Consider the following 25803-nt stretch of genomic DNA (forward strand, 5'->3'; position numbering starts at 1 on the left):
GTGTCCCCTGCATCGGCAGGCGGACTCTCAACCACTGCGCCACCAGGGAAGCCCCATTAAAATTTTTTGAAGTGAAATAATCTTTATTAAATACGATAGGGTGAAAGGAATTCAAGAGTTTCTCTTAAAACTCTCCAAATAAAACAAAAAAAAAAATGAAAAGAGGAAAAAAATATGCTACCTTCATTGAAATAAATGTCTACAACCCCAAACTATAATCAATCAAACACTTGTCAAATACCGTGATACCTGGATAAGGAAGAATAAGGTGCTGAGAGCAAATGTTACCATACACCTTTAGCAATGTATGTTTCCCCAAGTAACTGTTCTTTTTTCTTTTTAAAATAAATTTATTTTATATATTTATTTTTGGCTGCGTTGGATTTCCGTTGCTACGCATGGGCTTTTCTCCAGTTGTGGAGAGCGGGGGCTACTCTTCGTTGCAGTGCGCAGGCTCTAGGCGCACGCGCTTCAGTAGTTATGGCTCGTGGGCTCTAGAGCGCAGGCTCAGTAGTTGTGGCACACGGGCTTAGTTGCTCCGCGGCATGTGGGATCTTCCCGGACCAGGGCTCGAACCCGTGTCCCTTGCATTGGCAGGCAGGTTTTTTTTTTTTTTTTAAACATCTTTATTGGAGTATAATTGCTTTACAATGTTGTGTTAGTTTCTGCTTTATAACAAAGTGAATCAGTTATACATATACATATGTCCCCATATCTCTTCCCTCTTACGTCTCCCTCCCTCCCTGGCAGGCAGATTCTTAACCACTGCGCCACCAGGGAAGCCCGCAAGTAACTGTTGTAATAAGCAAGCCTAGCCAATGATCTTTCACTAAAGTAGTGAGATCTAGTGTCCCAAACAGAACACAGGAGAGGAAGGAAATACTCCCATAGTAATATTTTAATAAAAATAATTTAGGCACAAGAAGTAAATCTGAAGAAGAAACACACTAATGTGCAATTTCTATCATCGAAAACTTGTATTTCCTATCTAAGGGGGACTATCCGAAGTAAAGTGAAATGAAAGGAGAGGAAAACCATATTTCTACAGAGTCTGTCAACTGTCAATCTATCATGAGTTAAGCTCATAAACTTAGAATGTCTCAAAAATTTTATAGCAATTTGGCACTGCTATATTTTAATTTTACTTTATGAAAATAACGCTCTGCAATAGATTGAACATTAAACAACAAAAAAACAAAGAACTGGGGAACTGTAAACACTGATAGAAAAATTACTTTTAGCAGTGAGACTGGCATTGTTATGTAAAAGAAAAAGAAGAAATCCCATCTTTTAAAGAAAGACATATATGCTGAAATATTTACAGATGAGATGATGATGTCTGGGATTTGCTTCAAATAATTCAGAGTAAAGAAGAAAATAAGCAATGTATGAGGAGGTACAGATGAAACAAAACTGACCATGAGCTGAAAGTTTTTGAATGTGGAGGATGGATTCCTTATACTATTGTCTCTAATTTTATATATGCTAGAAGGATTCCATAAAACAAAAATACATTAAAGAAATCAGAGATGAAAACCACATTGGAAACAAAACAGAAAAGAGACAAAACTATGTAGACATAGTAAGAGACACAGATTTGAGGAAATCACAAAAAATTTAAAGGAAAAGAACAAAGCAATACAGAGCAATGTAAGTAATAGAGAAAATAGCCAAGTTTCTAAAGAAAGGAACATATGGACAGAAAAACAGTAACAATTAAAACAACACAACATTAACAACAACATATGGATACTGAAGTAGAAAAGCAAATCCCACCAGAAAGAAAAAAAAAAAACCCAGAATGATCTCAGACTTCTCAGTCACACTCAATTCTAGAAATATAAAAATGACTACACAATTCTGAGGGAAAGAAAGTATAATAAAAAACTGTATACTCAGCCAAGTTAAAAGGTAAATAAATGGTAGGCATTCTCAAATGGCAAGAATTCAAGCTACAATACCCATAAGCCTTTCTTTTAAAAATAAAATCAAAACGGCTAGATGACAAAATAGCCATACCAAGAAAGAACCAAAATTTAAAAATTCAGGAATGGAAAAACTGTGATAAAAGGACTGAAGGTAAATAAATATAAATACAGACCAATAACTGTAGGAATGTAAATGTTATAAAGCTTTACAAAAGAAAAATAAGAATACAAATGATGGAGTAGAAATGGGTTGAAATATAAAGTATTTTCATCATTTTTCAAAGGGGGAGTTCATACTGTATTCAAAGTTTAAACATGCAGTTAACAATGACAAACTCTAGTCATACCCTTTAAAATTCTAGGGATATCTTTTATACTGGGCATGTTTTAACAAAAACATCAATTTCTTTAAAATAAAAAAAGTAAAAATTCTTTCATGATTCATTCTTGCCAATACAGGAGTTTATATTCTAAGTAGGTCATAGACAAGGAAAAGGAAAGACAATTTCAGAGAACAAACAATATATATGAATATACATAAAGATAGAGAACAGTACAGAAACTAGTTTAAATGTTTATTCTGATGTTCTCTGAAATTCTATAAAAAACAAAGTCAAACTTTAAAAAGGTTAACCTTAGTGATGTCATCCTACCAATCATGGGCAGCCGACACAAAGAATACTTGGAATGAAAGAACATTCTACCAAAGGATTTTTTTTTTTTTTTTTTTTTGCGGTACGCGGGCCTCTCCAGTTGCGGAGCACAGGCTCCGGACGCGCAGGCTCAGCGGCCATGGCTCACAGGCCCAGCCGCTCCGCAGCATGTGGGATCCTCCCGGACCGGGGCACGAACCCGCGTCCCCTGCATCGGCAGGCGGACTCTCAACCACTGCGCCACCAGGGAAGCCCTACCAAAGGATTTTAAAGGATTGTATCACAATACTAAAACAGATGAGAGGCCCAAGATATGCTTTATTTCCATCCTTCCTTTATAAATCTATAATACCTTACAAATCTCTTCATCAATCCTTAATATATATATATATATATATCTATATATCTACAGGACTAGCTAAGATTTGCTTTTTAAAAAAAGTTATAAAATTTATAAACCTAAATCTATAAAAAGTAAACTGTATTGGGGGGGTGTGAAGAGTAAATTATTATAATGAATTTTAGTAACTGACCATTAGCATTAGGTCTTTTAAAAATGCAGAAATTTACTCAGGTTAAAGTTATTTTGGTACCTCAAATCATTTGTGAATGAGATCAGAGGCATGCATAAATATGATACTTGAATTGTAGGTAACTCTGGGGCAAAGTCTAAAGGCAACACAGGCAAAGAAATATTAGTACAGTATAGTTCCACTACAAAAATACAAGCTCCATTTAGAATTCCACTTAAGAATTACTATTATTATTTTTTAAATAAATTTATTTATTTTATTTATTTATTACTTTTGGCTGCGTTGGGTCTTCATTGCTGTGTGCGGGCTTTCTCTAGTTGCGGCGAGCGGGGGCTACTCTTCTTTGCGGTGCGCAGGCTTCTCATTGCAGTGGCTTCTCTTGTCGCGGAGCACGGGCTCTAGGCACGTGGGCTTCAGTAATTGTGGCGCACAGGCTCTAGAGCGCAGGCTCAGTAGTTGTGGCGCACAGGCTTAGTTGCTCTGTGGCATGTGGGATCTTCCTGGACCAGGGCTCGAACCCGTGTCCCCTTCATTGGCAGGCAGATTCTTAACCACTGTGCCACCAGGGAAGCCCCCACTTAAGAATTATTTCCAGAACTTCTCTGGTGGTCCCAGTGATTAAGACTCTGTGCTCTCAACACAGGGGGCACAGGTTCAATCCCTGGTTGGGGAACTAAGATCCTGCATGCCGCACAACGTGGCCAAAAAATAAAAAAAAATTTTAAAAAAGAATTATTGCCAATGTGGGCAGCCCTCAAAGGGGCGGGGAGGCAGATTCTCAAGACTCTTATGTTTTGATAACCTCCATACCTTTGTCCAGACTCCCCAATTCCCAAACTCCCCTCTTACCCACTCCTTGGAAAAAAGAGCTACAATTTGCAAAAAATTTTCAATTTTAAAATTCTAACTGGAGAAGGGCAAGTGGTCATCTCCACTGTGCTTTCTTATCTACAGGCCCAAACTATAGCCTTAGTTTTAAGTGAACTGTTTTTCTCAGGTTACGGTTACCACAGGAATATAATAAGCTGGACAGTCTGAAACTATTTACATCTAATCAGAACTTGATAAAAGGGTACTCCTCATGGTCTAGTTCAGTTTAAAAAAAAAAAAAGAGTCCTGCATTAGGGTTTTAGACACAAAAAATGAAAACAAAAAACTTCCTTCGCCAACTGACAATTTGTATATGTCAATTCAACATTCCAAAGTTGCGTGATTAATATCATATAATAGCAATAAAACTTCACCATACCCTTGTTTGTCACCACGTCAAACCTCCTCTCCTAGCTCTGACTTAATAAAAAATGTTGCCAATGCTGTACTAGGACTTGAAAATTACTTCAACAAAAATTAGACATAAGGGAGTTCCCTGGCAGTCGAGTGGTTAGGACACTGTGCGCTCACTGCCGAGGGCCCGGGTTCAGTCCTTAGTGGGGTAACTGAGATCCCACAAGCCGTGCAGAGCGGCAAAAAAATAAAAATTAGACATTAAATGAAAAGAATACCTGAATAGGCACCCAAGAACATTACTTTTGGCCTAAGAGAGCTCAAAAAGTCATGTCTCTATAAAATTGTGTAAAATGACATAGTAGTAACTAAAACATAATATCATCCATATAAAGATGCCTAATTAACTGCTGCATAAGAATTTTAGAACTGATATATTATCATCACTGTATTTCTTATTAAAGTTCTACCAGTTAAAAAAAATTTTTCTTTTTTAATTTTAAGAGGAATAAAATGGAAGTCAAACTAATGATGAAACTATTGTTTCTCCAAGTGTAGTCTCCAAACAACCAGCATTGAACTCACTTATGGTGCTTATTAAAAAATGCATATCCTGGGACCCGTCCTTAAAATTTTTGATTTATTGTATCTGGGTTATTTTTACGCACAGTTACATTTGGGAACTACTGGATTAGACCTTACTCCCCTCAAAGATCACATCAATTCCCTAAGGACTCCATCTTCCGGACGTGTATATAATGTTGGATTCAAGAATTTATAGAAGTGATACTGCATACTGACTTTAGAATATGATGCTGAGATCTTCTTTTAAACCTACACTTTTCAATTCAGCATTTTGGTGATGATAAAATGCTGACACCTATTTGAAATTTTAACTGATATGACATCAGTTTTTCTATTAAGAATAAATGTTCTTACCATGCCATGATCAAATGTGAACACACCAACGTCACGTCCATGATGAATATGATTCCGTCTAATAATTGGGTTTCCATGATTTTTAACCCAAATCCCAGCTAAAGCATTATTGGAAATTTCATTATCTTCGTATATTCCCTACAACAATTAACCAGAAATAAACATTAGTAGAGCTAAAAAAAGAAAAAAGAAAAAAACCCACAAAATTAAAAAATACCTGTGCATGATCTGTTATATAAAGTCCAACATTTTCACAGTCACTGATGTTACAGTGCTTGATAGTGGGACATGCTCCTTGACCACTAACACATACTGCAGAGCCAACTGTAAGACAAATAATTTATTTAAAAACCTACTGGGTAACACAGTGACTCATTTTATAATAAAACGTAACGGGAACACTAACCTGTACATGTACTTCGGATGATACAGTGATCAATAATAGGGCTACAATTTACTGTAATCTCTAAGCAGTGGTGTGCATTGTGGTGTTGAGCAGATTTGTCATCAGGGTTAAACTGAAAAGTAGAAATTTTGTTTGAAATAAACAACCACTGCCTTACTGATTTCCACATACATACTTAAAAATTAAAAAATGCCTTACCCTTATTGTCATATATCCAACATAAGCATCCTCGGAACCTTCCATAAAAACGAAGGTTGAATCTCTAGTGTTTTCAATTATAACTTTGTCTGCTACTTTCCCAGGTGCTACGAAGAAAATATTTTAAAGCATATTACCTTTATCAGACAGATAAAATGGACATTTAAAAATTACTTTTTTAATCAGTAAAAATACTCTGCCATAAAACTAATAATTCAGTACTGCCCTTTTTACTGCTTTTAAATTGGGTACTTTCTTTGGACAGGGCACTTTTAAAGAACATTAGTATTGAGTAGATAGGACTAATATTCATTTTATCAGATAGATAACTATGTTTCAGTGGCCTTCATACAGGCAGTCATACTTAACATGGACATTATCTGAGTACCATTATACACAAATCCATGTAGAGTAATACTTCTAATAAGATTCAACTACAAATAGTATTTAATATCAAATGCAATGGCAAATTAAAAAGTGGGTTTCTTGTGGAAACCAAATCACAACCAGCAGCACCAGAAAACGAGGCTCAGGGAGAAGAAAGAAACGGATGATGAGCAGGGAGAGAAAGAGAGAAACGTCTTTATTTAAACTTATTTCCAATACTGGCCTTGACTTGGAAAGTAATGGAAATCAGTAGGCAAAATTTTTCTATACTCTCTCCTACTTTTCTTTGAGGTGGAAATGGGGGAGGGAAGAAGAAAGAGCAGTAAATGCAAATTTCAGTAACTAGTAACAATTAACTAGCTATCTTAAAATGGTCTTGTACTACAGTATCCTTAAAAAAATCAGATATACCATAAATCTTCAAATAACTGATCAGTGCTCAACAAATACATTTATTCTTAGAAACCTGACCGTAAAAACAGCTTTGAAACAGTACAGAAAGTATTTTACAAGTACATTTGTTTCATTAAAAATACAGCAATAAAAACATTATCCTCTGTATTTTCAAATAAAAGATAAAATTAACCAATATTTTTCTCTCCTTAATAAACAACTAAAGCAGCTGGACAAAGTACTGACATCAAGAAATATACACATTCCCCCCAAAAAGAAATAGGTACATTTCTAATTTCTAAACTCGAAAGTTTTCATTTCCATCATATAAAATATACATGATATTTACTATTTTTTCCTACAATTAATATATTATCAAGGTTCATCTGGATTTTAAGTAACTAGCATTTAAAAAACCCATCATGTAAATAAAATATTTAAATTCTAATGACAATGCATTTACACGTACCTGCACCAATCATGGTGATTGGAGATTCAATATATATCCATTCATCAGTATATATTCCAGAATGAACAAAGATAAGTCCATCAAAATGAGCTTCTTGTACCCCACCAAGAGCATCTTCAATTGTATCGTAATACTAAAAAAAAAAAAAAAAAAAAAGTCAGTATAGAACTGTAAGATCATCATTTTAAATATTAGAAAAAGACAAATCAAACATACCAACATATTTTCTCTTCCTTTGTATCTTGCAGGGTTACTGTAGAAATGTTCAGCAAATCCTGGCTTTACATGCGCACCTTTATACTAAAACATCAAAAAAACAAAAAAAAAAAAACCAAAAACAAATACTATTAACATAAACACTAAAGTCTAAATTAATTTAGTACTATATGAATTTTTCATTAATTATCAAACAATTATCAGTCCAACAAATTTTCTGTTGCATACTGCAATGTAAAATCTAGAACAGTTTATGACTCAGTAATATCCAGTAAATAGGACATGGTTTTTCAACCTCAGCACTACTGATATTTTGGAACAGATAATTCTTTGTTGTGAGGGCTATCCTGTGTAGGATATTTAGGAGCATCCCTGGACTCTAACCACCAGGTATCAGTAGCAGTCTCTTCTCCAGCTGTGACAACAAAAAATGTCTCCAGACATTGCCAAACATCCCCTGTGGAGCAAAATCACCCCTAGCTGGGAACCATTCGTAAAGGACCATTTGAAAATTAAGCTAAATGTGAAACTTTAAATAACTACTCAACAGTAATAATTTAAATATAAGTTCAAACAGATCCAGAGAAAGTTTAACTGCTCTCAGGCTACTGATACTTACTGCTACTGTTTAAATGATTAATAAATATGTCAATAGTGAAAAGAATTGTTGACTTTTTTGTTGGTTGATAAATGTCCACTGACTTGAAACCTACTCTATTTTTTTTTTTTTTTTTTGCAGTGCCACGAGTCTTCTGGGATCTTAGTTCCATGACCAGGGACTGAACCCGGGCCCTCAGCAGTGAAAGCGTGGAGTCCTAACCACTGGACTGCCAGGGAATTCCCTTGAAACCTATTCCTGAGTTTAAATTTTTAAAAAGGAACTTTTATTTAAAATATATAATATAAATCAGTGTTTTCCATTTATACTTCATACCAACTGCTGGAAACTCTCTTTCCAAGGATTTGGATGTTCATATTCTTCTGGATTAATCTGGTAGAATTTGCCAGGTTCAGGATGCATCATAGGGCGGGTATATTCAAATACTTCCATGTATAATCGTTTCCTGAAGGGGGAAAGGAATGAAAGATTTCTTCATAAAATGTCCTTTAAACAACTATAAAAATTATTTGAGGCCTCAAAAACTTATAAGAATATGAAAAAGCAGAATTTTAAATGTAAAAATAAAATTGTCTAAAACAATGTAACTGCATATAAAAAACAGTCCACCCAAAAGAATAAGTGTCAATCCTTTAAAATCTGACTGTTTAGTCAGGGGAAAATAAAAGCCACCCTTACTGTAAAAGCCACATACAGTTTCAATTTAAAAGGATTATTTTAAATAATGATGAAAAATAATGATGATGCTTCATTTATGTCCTATCAAGAACCATCAAATCTTAGAAATGGAGTGATAATAACTATTATAACTTCTTGTACAAAGCAAAATGTTTCTTCTTCTGCTCTTCGTTCTCTTTTTCCTTTCTAACACAAATATAATTTTTTCTTAAATTTAAGGTGTACCTTATTTTTAGCATCACAGAGTAACACATATAAGCTGTTGTAAAATACAGAAAAGTATAAAGAGATAACCTATACTTTCAAAATACTCACTATTAAACAGTTTACTGTATTTCCTTACAGTCTTTTTAGGTACAGATATTTTCACTTACAACAGTTGTGACTGTAACACATAAAATTTTGTATTCTGCTTTTTACTTTTTATAACATAGCATATTCCCATGTTATTAAAAGCTGTAAAAATCACTGTTAATGACTATATCACAACCCTCTAAGTAGACATTACATTGTTTACTTTTAGTCCCATCCCTTATTGCTAGACTTCTCCATTATTTCTAATTTCCCCCACTGTTAACTATGCTATTATGAAAAATTTGTAAATAGGGTAAACAAATTATCAGAAGTGGAATTGCTGGGTCAAAGGGCAGGCATTTTTTTTTTTTTTTTGGCTGCATTGGGTCTTCGTTGCTGTGTGCAAGCTTTCTCTAGTTGCAGTGAGTGGGGGTTACTCTTCGTTGCGGTGCACGAGCTTCTCATTGCAGTGGCTTCTCTTGCTGCAGAGCACCGGCTCTAGGCGCGTGGGCTTCAGTAGTTGTGGCTCGTGGGCTCTAGAGCACAGGCTCAGTAGTTGTGGCACACAGGCTTAGCTGCTCCGCGGCATGTGGGATCTTCCTGGACCAGGGATCGAACCTGTGTCCTCCGAATTGGCAGGCAGATTCTTAACCACTGCGCCACTAGGGAAGTCCCAGGGTATGCCTATTTTATGGTTCAAAAATACAAATGTCCAAACTATTTTCCAAAAGTGATATACAAAATCTACAGTCTTCCCTAACTATCAGATTTAATTAGCTGTTTTAAATTAGACTTCGTACTGTTTCTAAAAAGCAATGGAATGAAAAACATTTCCCATGATCACTGTTGCTTTTAACTGACAAGTAGCAGAAAAAGTACTTCTTTTATTATTTTAAAAACACTGTTGGGCTTCCCTGGTGGCACAGTGGTTAAGAATCCACCTGCCAATGCAGGGGACACGGGTTTGAGCCCTGGTCTGGGAAGATCCCACATGCTGCGGAGCAACTAAGCCCGTGTGCCACAACTACCGGGCCTGCACTCTAGAGCCCGCGAACCACAACTACTGAAGCCTGTGCACCTAGAGCCCGTGCTCCCCAACAAGAGAAGCCACCGCAATGAGAAGCCTGCACATCACAACGAAGAGCAGCCCCCACTCGCCACAACTAGAGAAAGCCTGCGCACAGCAACGAAGACCCAACGCAGCCAAAATAAATAAATAAAGTAAATAAATTTATAAAAAATATATTAAAAAAAACAAAACAAAAAACACTGCCTGGACTGACAACCAACATTTGTGATAAACAGTTAACTTGGAATTTATAAGCATTCTAATTATCTTGACTATTTAATTGTAACCATCAACTGACACGCCAACTTTCCTACCATCTTCAGCATTTTGGGCAGCAAGTAATATATCTCAAGATAATAAGAAATAAATTTTCACTTACCACAAAATTGGATCATTAGCAAGCTCACTGAAGCGTTTACACACACAAGCTGCTCTACAAAGATCCTGTTCCAGCAAGTAAGAGAAGATTTTTAGAACCACTTCATCTGGCAGTTTCTCCTGAAGATACTGTTCAGCAGGTGCTGCTATAAAGAGATTAACAAACAGAATATAAACAATCTATCATGCTAGCAAAGACTTTCTCATTATTTAAAAAGCACAATTTCCATTCTGTCTAATGAACAGCTTTTATTTTTTGAGGACAATCATTTTATAAGCATTTGCTTTCATAGATGACACACATTTATTTTCTTTTATCTTGACAGTATTCTTTATTTTAGCTAGCTAGTATGCACCATTTCAAAAACTGGTTACACTAAATATACAAAAAGGATTTTTATACAACAATTACAGTCAGAGATGGAGAACGTGACGGTTCTCATGTTTATTCTGTAATAATCACTTTCTCAATCTCAAATGTACAAATAAACTACATTTGATTTTAATTTTTTGGTATCAAAAAATAAAAATTATTTGACCATATTTCTTAGCTTTCCCATAGGAAATACCTGATAGATCTTGTGATTTTCCAGAGACTCTGGCACGTTTTGCACGATGTCCAAAAAAGTTTTCTGTAGCTGAAGTTGAAGCACCCTTTAAAAACAAAATGAAAACTAGTTAAGTAAATATTTTTACCATAATCATTACTTCTAAAAAATGATGACAGTCCCCTTTCTGTTTGTTTCCTAACAATTCCTTCATTACACACACACAAAAAGCAGTTACACTGAACTTACCTCCATACTGCTCTTTGTAGGACACGCTGTTCTTTTTGGCAAAAGAGTTTTCCTACGAAGTTGGTATGGACTATTTTGTGCACCAGGACCCGATTCTTCTGCAACCATATCTGCAGGTACATCATCATCTGTTATAAACAAAAACAATATGAAAAATGATACCCATTTTTAAGAAAAAGCTCTATGGATTCAGTAACTTTTAAAAAACTTTACAAATTTTTTTTGGGGGAGATACAGTTTTTATACAAAATTCCAGCCAACTGGATAACCATCTGAGAAGTGCTGGATTTCTACTTCAAAATAAATTCCACAATAGACCATATGCTTACATACAATATAAATAAATACAAATCACTAGAAGAAAACAAAATTATTTTTTATAATGTTAAAGTGGAGAAGCTCTTTCAAGGTATGACACAAAATTGGAAGGCATTTAAAAAAAACGTGAGGAGGATGTTCACTTGATGAGTGAGTAGAAGTGAGTACTGCATGGTTAGAGTCCAAGTGGGGTGAGAAAGGTGTCAAAAGAGAGGGATAGTTCAGTATAGGGTATCAGATACCAAGTAAGATAAAAAGGGCATCCATGCAGAGAGTGGTCTGGCATACAGTGTTGGAGCTCAAGAGGGGTTAAGAAGGAAGTCCATGTGGGGGAAGATGTCCTGGAATGGAGAGTCAGAGCCAGAGAAGGGAGAGAAGGGCATTGCACAGGAGAGGGGATGGTGGAACTGGAAGCTTGGTAAAGAAACAACAGAGGGACTGATCAAACGGAAGTCAGGCTTCTGAAAGAGAAGAGAGTTAAAATATAAAAAAAGAGAAAGCTAGAGTATATCTTACAGTGTTAGATTGGAATTATCAATGTGAACTCATTGTTTTTAAAAGATAGATAGATACAGAAATAGGTATAGATACAGACATTTGGAAATGTGTGGATAATACACGCATATATTCCCTAGCTCTGTTCACTGACAAAGCCTGGAAGCAATGCCACTCCAACAGCAATGAGCATGACTAGCATTTGGATCTTTGCTTCTGAATACTTCTCTATAAAAGGAGTAAGGGCTCCTCGGAGAAATGGCTGATTCTAGGTTGAGGGAAATACAGAATGAGCCTGGAGTATCTTGTGGCAGAAACAATAAAGTGCTCAGTAATGAGGACATGTCAAAAGAACACTGAAGTCAGCCTGAATGGCCACCCACTAGCAAAATTATGCTGAAGTACCAAAACTCATGATAGTAAAGGGATTATAACCCACTGAATGGACAACAACCCATAAATTCATTCTACTATAAATAAATGAATAAATGGAAAGTTTGATAAGGAGATGATTAAAGTACCTCCCCCACAAAATACTGATTAAGTAGAAAGGGAAAAACCATTACTCTACAGTAGAGATGCCAATCAGATGCTGTCTTAATTAAAGGATCAAAGTGAACATCATCATTCATAGGACAAACTGAAACCGTGTGTCACCTGATAGCATACAAGATCACAGAATCAATTCTATGATATTCCTGACAAAGATGCATAACCTAAATCTAATTATGAGTAAACATTAGAACAAATTCTTGTTCTAATCTGTTTTGAATAATCTTCAAACTGTCAGTTATGAAAGTCAAGGAAAGCCTGAGGAACTGTTCCAGATTGAAGGACACTGAAAAGATATGTCAACTCAATGCAACATGTGGTTCTGAACTGGATCCTTTTGCTAAAAGGTTGTTATTAAGACAATAGTGAAATAATTCATTCAATCAGTGAAACTTGAATGGGGGTCTAAAGACAGTAATGTGTCAATGTTAACTCTCTGATTTTAACAGGTGTAGTATGGTTATTTAAGGGAATATCCTTGTTTGTAGGAAATACACACTAAAGTATTAGGCGGTGACAGGACAAAGGCTGGGAACTTATTCTTGAAGGGTTCAGGGAGAAAAAAAGCCCCACACTTCTCTGTACTGTACTTCTAAACTCTTTCCTAAGTTTGGATTGTTAAAAATGAACTAATAAATTTGAGTAATATTTTAACATTTAAAAATTCTGCTTGGAAAATGAAAATCATAAACATAGTCAAAAGAAGCAACACAATTAGGAAAAAATATTTGCAACACATGTCACGAAAGGGCAATTTCCTTATTATATCTGAGTGCTACAAATCAATATGGAAAAGGCTAACAATTCAATAGAAAACTGGACCAAGGACACGAACAGACAATTCATAATTTAGGAAATACAAATGAAATACTAATAAAAACTATAATGAGATTTTTTTTTATCAAAGCAGATTATCAAAGATCAAAAAGTTTGATCACAGGACTTCCCTGGTGGTGCAGTGGTTAAGAATCCACCTGCCAATGTAGGGGACATGGGTTCGAGCCCTGGTCCGGGAAGATCCCACATGCCTTGGAGCAACTAAGCCCGTGTGCCACAACTACTGAGCCTGCGTGCCACAACTACTGAAGCCCACGCACCTAGAGCCCATGCTCCCACAACAGGAGAAGCCACTGCAATGAGAAGCCCGCACACCGTAATGAAGAGCAGCCCCTGCTCGCCGCAACTAGAGAAAGCCCGCATGTAATAACGAAGACCCGATGCAGCCAAAAATAAAGAAATTAATTTATATACATAAAAAAGTTTGATCACATACTAGTATTATATATCAAAGGATAGTATGAGGCACAAAAAACAGTTCTTAATTGCTTTAAGGTGAGCAATTTGACAATAGCTATTATTACTTAACAATTCCATTTCTGGGAATTGATTCTGCAGCTATATTCACACACATGGGCAAAGTAGTTAAGTATCAGGATATTCACTGCAGTACCGTTTATAATACTGCTGGGTAACAATCAAAATGTTCATCAGTAAGTATTTGTTAAAAAAAACTATGGTATAGCTATACTATCGATGTGGCCATTACAAAATATAAAGCAGTTCTATACAGAACAGATAAGGAACTATTTCCAACATACAGGAAGTATAAAACCCAAAATATACAGAACAATGTGTTTAGTATATGTGTGTTTCAAGGAAATACATACACATATGCTTATACATGCATATATTTACTAAAATATAAACTCCATGATGGAAGATAACCAACTTGAAGAAGCTCCCACTAGCCAAAGATGGGACAATTTGAGCATCAGTAAGAATAACTGAAAAGAACCAAAAGAAATATATTTAAATCTGTGAGTTTATGACACTTAAACAAAAGGGGGAAAAAGGTTACTTTGAAAGATGCTAGTGAAAAGCAACTCATCATTTTGAAAACTGCTGTACAACAGGAAATGACAAAACATTTATTTACTCTTCCTCTCTTATATAAACTAAACTACCAGGTAATAACCAAGTATTAGATGAGGGGAAGCTTCTTTACAGAAACATTCCAGCAATAAATGAAGAAGAAATAATAAAATTAGAAAAAATAAAAATCTGCAATCTTTAAAGAGTTAATGGATTTAACCACTGAGTATCAATAGTTCTAATATCACAAAAAGAAAAACCACCAGATATTATATATCTCCTGATGAAAGAACACACCACCACCTACAAAATTTTGCCAAAACCATCAAATCTGAAATTGATCAAACCTGTTAAAAATTCTAAAAGATCAAACTATACCAGTTTCTTCGACAAATTATATGGGAAAAAAATGGGGGAAAAATAAGCAAAACTAAAGCATACTGTTTAAACATGTACACTACAGTATTAAAATTACAAAGAAAAAAGCCAGAAAATGATTATCATAAAAATGCTTTCTGTGGGGAAGGAATGGGGCACATAAAAGGCTTCTGCAGTGGCTGGTAAAGTTCTACTTCTTGATCTATTGGTATTACAATAACAACCTTAACAGTAATTCAATAAACTATATATTTGTTTTATGTGAGCTTCTCTATCTGGCTATATTTTCTGATAATAAAGGTGTTTTTAAAAGATGGGGGGTTGTAACAGTGTATTTAAAAACAGAGGTTTTATCCCAACCACAGACCTTGGACAGATAAACTTTTAAAAATCAATCAATCAATAAATCATCTTTTTGGCCACACCCTGCAGCATGCCGGATGTTAGTTCCCCAACCAGGGATAGAACCCATGCCCCCTGCAGTGGAACCTCGGAGTCTTAACCACTGGACTGCCAGGGAAGTCCTAGGCAGATAAACATTTTTTACACCTAAATATTCTCACTAGTAAAGATGGTAACACTACCTTATAATTCACTGGGATGCTGTAAGTGTTTAAATAGAATAACATGTGCAAAACACTCAGCAGTATGCCTGGCTCACACTGTGTTCAATAATATTATTCAACTGAAACCCGGAAAACCTAGTAAGTTTTCTATGTACTATATGCTGTAGTCAGAAAATATGGTCTGACTACAGGTGTTATACGCTTGTATATTTGTGAGTCATCCCACTGTAGGTTAATATGTGGTTAATTTCTACGTTTCATGTGTGATTGAAAGGAACATCTACATTCTATTTTTTGAGAGTAAAGTTTAAACACATCTAAAATATCAAGTTTGTTAACTGCATTGATCAAATATTCTATGCCTTTACTTTTGTTGGAGGGTGGTGGTAGCAGTGGTCTGATTTATCTGTCGGCTTCTGAAGGAAATGTGCTGAAATTTCCCACTACCTGTAGGTAGTCCATTTATAGCATGTAAAATTTTGCTTTATATACTTTGACATAATATTACTTGGACGTAAAGGTTCAAGATTATTATTTCTTCCTAGTGAATTATTCCTTTCCATCATTATGCAATGGCTCTCTTTATCCTTAATAATACTTTTGCCTTTAAAATCTGTTTTTGCCTGATAATATTTTTCTTAGAGCTTTTTGTTTTGTTTTGTATCACCTAGCATTTTGCCAATCCTGTATTTTCAACTTTTTACTTTTGGGTCATTATATTTTTAGATTTAGTTCTTCTTAACCATTTATTGCTATATTTCTTTCCTTTTCAGCCAAGCAAGAATATCTAATATGCTATTTAATCCATCTAAAGCCAGATTCCAAGATTATATTTTTAATTTCTGAATGTGATTTGATTTTCTTTTTCGAGTCTGTTTCTTTTTCATATTGGCCTGTTACTTCATCATGCTTCATTTCCTTTTTTTATCCTTTTAATCATTTCATACACACTTATTTTATATTCTCATTTAGCTTGTTCTATCATTGGTCACTTTAAAAAAATCTATGTACAATCAGGAAAGCTCTTTCAGGTTCTAGGCTGCATGCCTGGGTCTCAGAGCTAGCTCTATTTTGAAAAGGCCCAATCTCCATTCTCCACTAAAATTCCACCCCAGACTTCTTAGGACATATATCCAGGACCAAAAGGGGCCTGTACTATTTTATACAGCAGCACCAGTTCCCACTTAAGGTTTTGATTTGATTTCTTTCATACCTGGCACCTGGGAATTTCCTTCTCTTCTTCCCTTCCTCAGAGTTTAGCTATGTTTTGCGTCACATTCCTATATGTTTGCAGTGTGTATGCACATGCGGGTGATACTTCTATCATCTTGGTTTATCGTGCAGCTAGTAGTCAGTCAGTTTCTACAACACTAAAAAGAACATGCTCAAACTTTTCATCCTATACAGCCCTCTCTCTAATCCCACTCCTGTTTAAAATCTATAGATCTTACTATTACAGATACCCACCCAGACACCACCATCTTTCCTTTTCACCATCTTTTCCTTTTCACCATCAACACAGCAAATGTTAAGGACTGAAAAGTAAGGAATGCAGAGGTAATAACAGGAAAGAGAAGGTGCTTGTTAATTCAGGTGCAAGCTGAAGTTCACACCAAATACATGAAGCTACATGATTTGAATCATGTAATGCCACAGTAACCTCAACTTCTTATTCAGAACACTGTCCTGTTCTAAAGCACTCAAAGCTCAGTTCTAAAGTAACTGTATTAAACTCTTACTTGTGCTGAGATAAAGAATCTGTGCTAAATTCTATACAGCTCTCATAATAAATTACCACTGACTGTTCTGAAAATTACATACAGCGCCAGAAGGTGTTTTTACAAAGGGGTCATACTGAAAAGATCACTTGGCTACTATTTTAAATAAGAAGCAAAAGGAGAAAGCTCAGAAGAAACAAAAACCCAAAACACACACACACAAAAACAATCTCTAGTCACTAGTGTTCTCTTCATCTTTTGAACTCCTATAGTACTGTATATACACCATATATTCTTTACCTTATCACAGCTGCCTTATCTGTTTTTTACTTTTTTGGCATACACCATTATTTTCCTAATAAAATTTAAGCTCTGAGGACAAGGTCCCTATTTTATATTTTTCCTCCATGTTCAGCTTAGTGCCCAATAACGCTGAATAGATGTTGATTCTTATCCATCAAGAACTCTTTAATTTTACTCAATTCAAGGAGTTCTTCCCAGAAACCACCACTAGTGGTAGACTAAGATGACCTTACATACTACTACTTTACAGAAAATAAAAAGCCAGACAGGAACGGCTCACTTCTTCCTACCTCCAACTTTGCAATCTCATTTACATGCATATCCATTATTTTTTGTTCCCTCCTGAAATTATGATAGGTTTGGCACATATGAAGCAAACAAAAAAATGTTAAATAAATCATACAATGACTAAAATAAAGATCTATGATAGCTGCCAAACTGTGTCCAATCCGGGAACCAAGAAATCATGAAGGACTGGTTATGGTATTGTTCTAACAACAAAGTCTAAAAACAAGACCTCAAAATAATATTTTGTTAAAAATTTAACTTTATAGCTTTTACTTTTACATCTAACATTGGAATACCAGTATTCAAATGTCAAATTGTAATCTAAGACTAATAAAAAATAACTCTCAATACCAAAAATGTTCAATTTCAACCGTAACTTACAGAAAATGTAGTTTTCAATTAGAAAAACAATTAGAAAAAAAGTTCTTGACCAGAGATGCCCAACAGAAACAGCATGTGATCCAATTTTCTAGTAGCTATATTTAAAAAAATCAGTGAAATTAATTTTAATATAAATTTAACCCACTAGTCTAAAATTTATTATCTCAACATGTAATCAATATAAAATTATGAGATATTTTACATTCTCCTTTTTCGTACTAAAGCTCTGTATTTTTAATACTTACAGTATGCCTCAAATTCAGATAAGCCATACTTCAAGTGCTCAATAGCCCCATGTGGCTAGTGGCTACCCTAATTGGATAGTACACACACATACATACAGTTTTATTAAATTCTTATCAGTTCTCCTAAAGGATAAAGAGTATCATGCAGTTTAAAGGGATGCTATACCCACATATACATAATGTCAAAATTTATTTTATAATTTTTAGATTTTACTACAAATCCTATATAAATATACTAGAGTCTTCACTATCAATAGGAACCACAGGGATAAATAAAGGCTTCTGGAGAATAAGAATGCTTATTTAACTAAAAAATAATCTTTGAAATCTTTGATAATAAATAGCACCGAAAATTTATATTAAGATGCACTTCAACAAAAGAAGAGACTTAAGTCTATACACCTTAAGCAGAATACCTTAATTTTTACATACTTTTTTAACTATCTCAAAGATATACAAAAAATTATACTATTGATTGGCTGGGGTTTAAAGTCTATACACTTTAGGTTTAAAGACTAACCTAAAGATAAAGGGTAGTTTATGGAATTTAATTTCCAGAAGTGTTTTCCCCCACAAATACTATATGAGTTCCACATTACTTACCCATAGCCACAGATCAGATTGGAAACTTAGGCAAATCTGTGCTAGTAACTGTGTGTTTAGTAACAGCTCCCAGTCTCACAGTGTAAGGAACCACACTTGACAACTGTTTCTAACACAGTTGGGAACTACCACAGCTTTTTTCCAACTACTAAAAAAATCCATGAATAAACTGAAATCAAGACAAAAATTTATCTTAAATGCATTTTAATTTAAATATTTTACTTAAAACTTAAATATTTTACTTTAAAAACTTAAATATTTTAAGGGAGGGAGCCCAGAAGTAAAGCTATTATAAAAAACTGCTTTTTAAAAGTCTGACTTGCGATAATCAGATATTTATAATTGTATTTTATATACAGTTACAAACTCTAAAAAATTTAACTATTCAGGATACTGTTCTATACTTCCATTAACATAGTTATTATTTATACACACACACACACACGCACATAATTCTGCTGAATTTTCACCACAACATGAACTATAGGGATTATCTAAGACTGGTCAGAGAAAATATACTTGACCACTGAATAACAGTCTTTAGAAGCCACATCTTTAATATTATAAAGAACTACTGAAAACTCAAACAAGGCTTCATTTCAACAGAAGCAATTTAGACCACTCTTCATTCCAAGCTGACATAAAGTATGTTCAACAAATATTTGCTGAACGAGTGAAGAATAAATGAATGGGACTTCCCTGGTGGCACAGTGGTTAAGAATCTGGCTGCCAATGCAGGGAACACGGGTTCAAGCCCTGATCTGGGAAGATCCACATGCCACAGAGCAACTAAGCAACTGAGCCCACACACCGCAACTACTGAAGCCCATGCTCCGCAACAGAGTAGCCCCCGTTCACCACAAGTAGAGAAAGCCTGCATGCAACGAAGACCCAATGCAGCCAAAAAAGAATAAATGAATGAATGTGCCATGCACTATGTGAGGTACTGGTAAAACAGAGCAACCAAACAGAATATTGTACTTACCCTCCAAGAGCTTAGACGAGACATAAATAACTAAGCAGGCAATAATAATACAGTATGTCATACGCTGTAAAAAGGATAAGCAGAAGGTACTATGGGAACACACAAGAATATCTAATCCAATCTTAGATGATGTTAGGGTATGATGCTGGAGTATTAGTGAAGGTTTCTTGAAGAAGGTCCAAGGTGAAATGATAACTACTGGGAGTTAGTTAAGCAGAAGGAATAGTGTTTGTGAAGACCTGAAGGTGCTCACCTACAGAAGTCTCAAAGAATTGCACGTTGGTCCATATAGCTGTATCACATAGCAGGGTCCAGATTACGAAGGGTGCTACAAACACTTTAAAGAATTTAGAATTTGGGCTTCCCTGGTGGCACAGTGGTTGAGAATCCGCCTGCCGATGCAGGGGACACGGGTTCGTGCCCCGGTCCGGGAAGATCCCACATGCTGCAGAGTGGCTGGGCCCGTGAGCCATGGCCGCTGAGCCTGCGCGTCCGGAGCCTGTGCTCCGCAACGGGAGAGGCCACAATAGTGAGAGGCCCGCGTACCACAAAAAAAAAAAAAAAAAAAATTTAGATTTTATCTCGAAGGCCAAGGATAGCCACACTAAAGGGTTTTAAATATAGAACAGTGACATGTTCTGATTTGTGTTTTAGGGAGATTACCTGAACAATGTATAGATAGATAATTGGATGGCACTGGTGGCAAGAGGCCAATTAGGAAACTGTGGAGTAATACAATGGAGAGATGAACTATGGTAATAAAAATGAAAGAACTGAATAGATTTGTGATATATTCACAAGGTAAATTCGTAAAACTTGGTGACTGAATGGATATGGGTGGGGTGCAGGAGAGGATGGTGCCAAGAATAATACTACTGATTTGGGCAATCCAATGGATGGTGGTGCCATGTACTAATAAGGAAGGAACCTTTGTAGGTAGACAGGGATGTGGAGGGAAAAAAAAAAAGGTTTGGATTTTTCTTTTTAATGAGAAAGTTTTTTGTTTTGTTTTGTTTTGCTGCTTGGGTCTTTGTTGCTGCGCGCAGGCTTTCTCTAGTTGTGGCGAGCAGGAGCTATTCTTCGTTCCGGTGTGTGGGTTTCTCTTTGCAGCGGCTTCTCTTGTTGCAGAGCAGGGGCTCTAGGTGTGTGGGCTTCAGTAGTTGCAGCACGTGGACTCAGTAGTTGTGGCTCACGGGCTCTAGAGCGCAGGCTCAGTAGTTGTGGCGCATAGGCTTAGTTGTTCTGCAGCATGTGGGATGTTCCCAGACCAGGGCTCGAACCTGTGTCCCCTTCATTGGCAGGCGGATTCTTAACCCCTGTGCCACCAGGGAAGTGCCCAGGTTTGGACTTTGAGTTTTGAGGAAGCTGTGGGACATTCACGTGGAGACTCTCAACAAAACTAAATATATTGATCTCAGGCTCCAGTGAGTGATTTGGGTTGGAGATAAAAAAATTAGAGAATTTTGCCATTCTGAAAATATACTCTGGTACGAGTGAAGATTCAGAAAGTGTAGATTAGCTGTCATTATTTATATATGGTACAATACTGGTGTTTCATGGCAGATGTGTCATCCAACTCTTGAGAATTAGCCATATGATGTAAGTGGATAGTTAGCAATGTCAAAATTATCATTACTGTACATATAAAAATGTATCTGTGGGTCCTGAATTGACAAGAATTCATACTCTAGCTTGATAAAAAATAAAAGAAAATCAAGTGACAACTACTAATTCAAGGATTAATATCCTTTGGGAGTAGCTTAGCTTTATTCATTCTTTCCTGTTACTTATCACATTTTGTTCTCCAAAGAAATTTTCTCCCACTGCTTTCAGGGAAAGGAGTATTGAATAGCCTCCCCCACAAATGGAACATTTTAAAACTCTTTCTTCTATTCTCATATCTTACCTCCAGTTTTGCATTTTCAATATTTCCTAAAGTGACAAAATTCATAAAATACAATCATTCTTTTCTATTTTATCAAACAAAAAAAACTATTTTAAAGTAACTTTCATAAATTTTAAGTATTTTTAAAGTTCAATTGGAAAACAACGTAATTCAAAACTATCATTACATCCAAAGTAGAAGCTGATATGACAAGAATATCAAGTGCATCATTAATTCAAGATCAGAATGACCATGGTCCCAAATCAATAATTAAGACAAACCTAATTCTAAGGCTAACATAAGATTCATGTAAGTCATTAATTAAAAGCTATTAATTTTCATCTATTTGCTAGTCACTATGAATATAAAAATCCGCCATTGAGGGACTTGATCTAGTAGGGAAGCTAGACATGTAAACAAATAACTGAAGCAATACAATAAGTGCCATACTAAAAGCACACGAGGTGTTAGTAAAGTATAAAATAGGACACACAAATCACCATATGCACACAGTTTAAAAGGAAACAATTTAGCCTGTCCCTAGTTTTATTTTCACATGAAATTTAGACAATTTTAGAAATGCCTTTTATTAGTTTAATTTTATAGAAAAGGAGTAGTGAAAGCCAGGAGAGTAAAGTATGAAGGTCAAAATGAGAATAAGGCTATTATATTCTTACAAGCATTAAATGCTTAACCTTTGTTGTAAATTCACACAACAAACTACTTAAATGAAAGAAGGAAAATGGACCAAGAGACTAAGCATCATCAGTTCTCTTTCTTTCACAGTTCCATAGTTAGACCACAATTCTGAGACTGCATGATTTCTAGCAATATTTCACAGATCAAAAGATCAGATGACAGGAAAGGTATTATTAGTGGTCATCTGAGGCCCACTAAGGTTCAGTGAAATGCTGAAGGTTAGAAAGCTAGTAAGTGGTAGCAAAATAATTTTTAGCTCAGTGGATTGCAAGTACAATGTTTTTATTTGTTTTCACAAAATGTAACTTGGATGTCTCAAAAAAGCTTATTATATAATCAATACAGATGATGATAATAATGATAGTAAATGGAATAATAATAGTAGTGTACCCAACACTGAAAACTTCCATGTGCAGGCACTATTATTTCAAGTGTTTTCTATATGAATTAACTCACTGAATCCTTATATCAACTCTTTGAGGAACATATTATTATTCCTATTTTACAAATGAGAAAACTAGGCAGAGAGAGGTTAAACATCTTGCCCAAGGCCACAAAATATTAAGAAGCAGAGACAGAATGTGAACTCAGTCTAGCTCCAGAGCCCCATACTCTTTACCACTGTGCTATCTAAATACACATTAGTCACACGAAATACTATTGGATATACTTATCACTAGGCATATATTAGCATATAAAAGAATACCATGAAACGGAACATATACTTTTGGAAATGTTAAAGAATTTTTAAAAATGAAATCATAATTTTTCATGTCTCATTTTATTCGAAGTGTTAATGAGTTAACACTTTATATAAAAATACCACAACATATACATCAGACCCTTTATTTTCATAATGAGTATCTCCTTAGATCTTTTTGTATTGTAAATATAACATTTTGATATTTTATTTTACATATTTGACGGCATAGCACAATGTTTATGAATACAGGCTCTGGCAAGATTGTTTAGCTCTTTGTTAGAATATTGGCTTAGTGGTTGTGCAATCTTGGACAAGTTCCTTAACCTGTTTGATTTTCAGTGCATCTATAAAATGGAGATAATGGTGCATACCTCATAAAATTTTTGTGAAGATTAATACTTAACACAGTCCCTGGCAGAGATAACATTCCAATGTTAGCTATTATCATAATTGAGATGGGATGCTGAAAGTTAGCAAGATGCACTCAAAATATATTTCAAATTCTAGCTAGAGGCCTTTATATTATCCAATTCAATCTTCAGAAAAACCTTTAAAATGTAGAAATAATGATTCTTATCACAAAATATTTCTCACGATGAGTGATTAGAATAGTTCTTGACTAGCAGAAAACACAATGTGAAATCCACAAATGCCAAGGCTGACCACTGATAAAAATGAATACTGATCATTTCATTTTAAGAGGCTATATTATTCCAACGATCCTGCCACAAATTTAAAGTATGTGTCACAATTTTTCCCCTAATTATAAAAATGTTCACAATTGCCAAGATATGGAAGCAACCTAAGTGTCTGACAGATAAATGAATAAAGAAGGTATCATCTGTACACACACACACAATGGAATACTACTCAGCCATAAAAAAAGAATGAAATCTTGCCATTTGTAACATGGATGGACTTGGAGGGTATTACGCTAAGTGAAATGAGTCAGACAGAGGAAGAAAAATACTGTATGATATCACTTATACGTGAAATCTAGAAAATAAAACAAACTAGTGAATATAATAAAGAAGAAACAGACTTAGAGACAGAGAAGTAATGGTTACCAGTGGGGAGAGGGAAGGGGTGAGGGGCAAGATAAGGGTGAGGGTTTAAGAGGTATAAACTACTATGTATAAAATAAGCTACAAGGATATACAGTACAACACAGGGAATATAGCCAATATTTTATAATAACTATATAATAACTATAAATGGAATACAACCTTTAAAAATTGTGAATCACTATGTTGTACACCTGAAACATGTAATATTGTACATCAACTATATCCTAATTTTTAAAAAGTTCACTTAGAAAATGTGAACAAGAAAAACACAAAAGGAAAAAGTTACTAAAATCTCATCACCCAGAGTTTATTACCATTAATTTTTTTTTTTGCGGTACGCGGGCCTCTCACCGCTGTGGCCTCTGCCGTTGCAGAGCACAGGCTCCGGACGCGCAGGCTCAGCGGCCATGGCTCCCGGGCCCAGCTCCACGGCATGTGGGATCCTCCCGGACCGGGCACGAACCCGTGTCCCCTGCATTCGGCAGGCGGATTCTCAACCACTGCGCCACCAGAGAAGCCCTTACCATTAATATTTTAGAATATTCAAGTTATTTTTCTCTATACAAATTACATAACTGAAACACTGTATGCACTGTTTGTATTTTGCTTTTTTATTTTCATTATATCATGAGCATATATCATGAACATATAGTTCATGATACAGGTCACAAAATTTCTTTCTGAAACATGTTTTCCAACGGCTACAGAATAAAAATGTTCCATAATTTATGTAATCAGCCCCTTGTTAAATTTATTTAACCAGTCCCCTCTTATTTAAAGTTTCCTTTTTTTTTCTTGGTCATATTTGTGAACTGCTTTAATCATGACAACAATTTACCCTTTCAGGACAGATGATTTTTGACAAAGCTTTATGTCATTCAGAGTCAAACAAGATGACTTACCAAGCTAGGAAGTAATAACAGTTATTAGTTAAATAATAAATAACTAGACTTTTATTAAAGTACCTATTATGAAGCAGGCACGTCATCAACAAACATTATTTCATCATTACTACTATCCTATAAGGTTGATACTATTATTCCCATTTTAGAAATGTGGAAACTGAGGTTTAGAGAGAGTAACTTTCTAGAAGTCAAAAAGTCAGTAAGTGTTAGGGCTGGGATTTGATTCAGGAACCCAGTCTTAACTTCTGTTCCATACTACCTTCCTAACAACAACAACAAAATCAATAATACAACCAACAATACCAGCCCAACAACAACAAAGTGCAGCTAACATTTTATCAATATGCCAGGCACTGTGATCACTGTTTTACACACATTATTCTCTATATTCCTATAAAGGAGACCTACTGATTATGAGTCCAACTTGCCTATTTTGTTCTCAGAATATGTTTGTATACCCAGTTGACCCTGGAACACATGGGGTTAGGGGCACTGATCCTCCTTGCAAGGTTGAAAATCCACCTATAACTTACAGTTGGCCCTCCACATTGGCAGTTCCTGATCTGTGGATTCAACCAAGCACAAATCGTGTAGTACTGTAGTATTTACTATTTTTAAAAAACCACATATAAATGGACACATGCAGTTCAAACCTGTTT

General features: G+C 35.3%; 1 protein-coding gene across 1 annotated transcript in view; it reads right to left on the reverse strand.

Annotated features, from left to right (window-relative positions):
- Positions 1-25803, reverse strand: part of FBXO11 (F-box protein 11) — a 101245-nt gene that overhangs the window by 15033 nt on the left and 60409 nt on the right. Inside the window, exons 2-11 of the mRNA XM_024119017.3 lie at positions 11182-11309; positions 10954-11038; positions 10386-10530; positions 8281-8410; positions 7347-7430; positions 7131-7263; positions 5882-5988; positions 5684-5795; positions 5495-5601; positions 5278-5415 (exon numbers count right to left, since the gene is read on the reverse strand). Of these exons, the coding sequence (XP_023974785.2) occupies positions 5278-5415; positions 5495-5601; positions 5684-5795; positions 5882-5988; positions 7131-7263; positions 7347-7430; positions 8281-8410; positions 10386-10530; positions 10954-11038; positions 11182-11309 (1169 nt within the window). The remainder of the gene's footprint in view (positions 1-5277; positions 5416-5494; positions 5602-5683; positions 5796-5881; positions 5989-7130; positions 7264-7346; positions 7431-8280; positions 8411-10385; positions 10531-10953; positions 11039-11181; positions 11310-25803) is intronic.

The sequence above is a fragment of the Physeter macrocephalus genome, chromosome 12 (genome assembly GCF_002837175.3).
Source record: "Physeter macrocephalus isolate SW-GA chromosome 12, ASM283717v5, whole genome shotgun sequence".
Taxonomy (NCBI): domain Eukaryota; kingdom Metazoa; phylum Chordata; class Mammalia; order Artiodactyla; family Physeteridae; genus Physeter; species Physeter macrocephalus.